This window comes from Solanum pennellii, chromosome 4, assembly GCF_001406875.1.
Source record: "Solanum pennellii chromosome 4, SPENNV200".
NCBI classification, from domain to species: Eukaryota; Viridiplantae; Streptophyta; class Magnoliopsida; order Solanales; family Solanaceae; genus Solanum; species Solanum pennellii.
The window spans coordinates 66,276,884-66,280,238 of record NC_028640.1 but is presented as its reverse complement, the minus strand read 5'-3'; the positions used below and the strand labels follow the sequence as shown (position 1 = coordinate 66,280,238).

General features: G+C 31.3%; 2 protein-coding genes across 2 annotated transcripts in view; one reads left to right on the top strand and one right to left on the bottom strand.

Moving 5' to 3' along the window:
• Window positions 1-736: 736 nt before the first annotated feature.
• Window positions 737-1,491, top strand: LOC107016948 (agamous-like MADS-box protein AGL29). The gene has a single exon (XM_015217257.2). It carries the CDS (start codon window positions 761-763, stop codon window positions 1,313-1,315), a length of 555 nt encoding a protein of 184 aa, XP_015072743.2. The 5' UTR covers window positions 737-760; the 3' UTR covers window positions 1,316-1,491.
• A 264-nt stretch (window positions 1,492-1,755) lies between these two features.
• LOC107018331 (riboflavin biosynthesis protein PYRR, chloroplastic) overlaps window positions 1,756-3,355 on the bottom strand; it is a 10,021-nt gene continuing 8,421 nt past the window's right edge. The window contains exon 9 of the mRNA XM_015218792.2: window positions 1,756-2,416. Coding sequence (XP_015074278.1) covers window positions 2,141-2,416 — 276 coding nt within the window. The 3' untranslated portion in view covers window positions 1,756-2,140. The remainder of the gene's footprint in view (window positions 2,417-3,355) is intronic.

Sequence of the window (3,355 nt, the reverse complement as noted above, 5' to 3'; positions counted from 1 at the left end):
ATTTTGATTTTGCTTATTGTTCAAAAAGAAAATTAAAAGATTTGAGGTGTAATTATATTTCTACCAATTAATATTTATATTTGTTAACTCCTATTATATTATATTATATTATATTATATTATATTATATTATATTATATTATATTATATTATATTATATTATATTATATTATGTTTATGTTATATTACATTTAGATTTTTAGATCTTATTCAAGTTAATGTTCATTTGATGTTAATGCATGTGAATGATTTAAATAAATTTAAAAAAATTATTTTGGTCTGTAATTAATAATATTTCTAATTATAATCACTTATTTTTATTTTCTATTTAGACTTGACTAATTTATAAAAGAGCATTAAAATATTTTCCTATTATAGTTTAATCTTTAGATTTAAAAGATTTTGGTGTACATTAAGATATTTTCCCATTATAGTTTAAGCTTTAGATTTAAAAGATCTGTGTACATTTACCTTTCTTCCAATTATGATCATATTTTCTAACTTCACTTAACAAATTTCATGAGTATATGAAAATATTTACATATTTAACTTAATATTTTATATTCTAATAATGTTGTTGCCATACACAATATAATTAAAGCATAAAATTTAATGAACTTTTCCTAATTTTTTATATGATAAAAAGATTATTTGACTAAAAGATTAATTTTTGCGTATATAAATAGGCGTGATATCTTTTTTTTATATGAGAGTATCATTTGTTGAAAAACGTTTACAACTATCTTTTCATCAATCTCCTTATGAATTTAGCCATGAAGAGAAAGAAGACTAAAGGGCGTCAAAAGATACCAATGCAAAAAATAGAAAATAAGAATGCCTTGCTAACCACATTTTCAAAGCGTCGGAAGGGTTTGTTCAAAAAAGCTAGTGAAGTTGTTACAGAATGTGATGTTGACATTGGAATAATGATGATTTCACCTTCTGGTAAGCCACACTCATTTTTTCACCCTACTGTTGATGCAATTGTTTCTCGTTTTCAGAATCCTGATATGCAGCTAAGCGAAGGTATTCGTCTAGACGCGACTACTGCTCGAAATCGAGTGAATCAACTCAAAACCAGGCTTGAAGAACTTGATGCTATAGAAGATGCTCTGTTTGCTCAAACATTTTTTTATGACCAAATGGCAGAAACGCAACAAAAAAGTTCGTGGGAGTCAATTGAGCAACTCGATGCAGATGAACTAATCATAAATGAAGCTTGGTTACGTGACACTAATTTCAAAATTTGCCATCGTTTGAGCCAATTAAAAATTGGAGCTTCATCCTCATTGGGACGTGAATCTTTTGGAATATGAAGTTTGAACAATTCAAATTATAGTTGAATCATGCTAGGTTTACTTATAGATATATTGGTGGAGACTCTAGTGAGTTCAAATTTATATTATTAAGGTATTGATTTTTTTTTAAATAATTTATTTCAATGATGCTTCAATCATGTATTGCTATGATTTTCATTAATAATATCTGATATGGTTGGTCTAAACTACTACTTATGAGAACAAAGTTTCATGTATTGGTTTGAAATATAATATAAAGGATACAAGAACAGTTATATGCACTACATTAATAAATTATGATTGATTTTCTCCTCTCAATTGATTTAGGATTAAGAACCAAATATTTTTCATCAATATATGACATATGATTATAGTATACCATGATGCATAAAGATGAATTCTCCAAAATAGATTGAGATACATATCAATTTTTCTAATATAAGGGGGAGAAGAATAAGTATGTAAGAAATATGTTATTAATTATCATCAGTACTGTCACTTCATGAGTCTACACCCCGATCGTGGCTGGAACTCTGAATTATTTTTGGTCCCATACTAACAACTGACCTGTCTTATTGCTATATTTTACGCTGTAACAATTACAACTATTGCAGAAAATAACTCCAATACTTTATATATAGTGTCTAAAGTAAGAGATGTTTGTAAATAAAAGAAAATGAAACTATAACTCAACTGACTCGTCTAGCCTCAGCAACTATGTTTAGATAAATATGAATTATGAAACTCGATATACACGTGCAACACGTATCGAGAGGCTTGGTTTTATTGGTAGATTACAACATTAGCCTAACATTGTAAGGACAGAAATGAGAAACATCACTACTAATTATTTTCTGAAGTTTGAGGAAGCAAAGATTTTTGACTGGTTGAAGACTCACCTAAGAGCTCAGATCTCAACTTCATTAGCAATCGTCCAAGATAGTTAAGGCCTTCCCCGTCTCGACCTCCTCCCCAGAATAGATCATGTGGTGAACCCTCCACAAGAACAGATCCCGTTGTTGAGAGCAACAAAGAGTTTAAATAGGGGTATGTAGTGAACTTGCATTGTAAGGCCTTGCACATGACGTCAATCTTGATAGATTCCCATTCTGGTCTTACCTGGAACACACAGAAAGAAGAGGGAAATGAACAGAAGTTAGACGTTAACTGCATTATACACTACGGACCATTAATAAAGGGATAAAAAGGTCCATTTGTGAGCAGGCAAAAGGGAGTGCGGTGCAGAACCAATATAGCCTAAATTGTAAAGGCCAAGTATTTCTTGCTTGCATCAGAGGGTTGGATTAAGATGGATCATCCATGGCCCAATTTCGTAAAGTTGCTGGAATTAGCAAGGATTTAGAAACAAAACTCTTTAAGAAATTATGAGTGTAGCATCCTAAGGTAATGTTTGCTACAGACTACAACTCTTTGTTGCAACAGGCAATACTTCCGAAGTCTCCTCCGCTTAATACTTCTACCAACATTTCAACTTAACTACTTTTTTAAAGCACACTTTCTGGAATCAAACTTACCTCGCCCTAGACCCTGGCATTGTGCATAGACTCAATTCTCTACGATGTCCAGACCAATGATATTTTCAGGAACAAGTAAATCAAATACTAACTTTTTACTGAGTTTGAGGTTGCGAAATGAATTCATCAAAAACTAATCTCTCTTTTGATAACTGTGGTGGCCAGGTCTGCGCGCACCTCGACTAATCACACCGGATACTTGTCACTTCTCACCAGCAACGAGAACTAGGTAACTCGATCCACCATGGCTCGTCAAATTCTTTTTATCAACATATCTTTCTTCTCAATATCTTTGATTAGTTTCATGTTTACTTTTATGAACCAATGAAATCCTAAAGTTTGATACATAATAAATTGTCAATTATTTTTTAAGACAACTAACTAGGTTTGATAATTAACACCCCTTCAGTATTACTGGGGATCTGCTGGTTGCCAGCAACCATTTCAAAACTACTATTTTATCATTTGTTGATTGTGTTGTTTAAATAAAACTAGTTTTACTTCATAATTACTCACCCCCCCT

Excerpts from the sequence above, each read along its gene's own strand:
- LOC107016948 (XM_015217257.2), top strand. The coding sequence starts at position 761 with ATGAATTTAGCCATGAAGAGAAAGAAGACTAAAGGGCGTCAAAAGATA.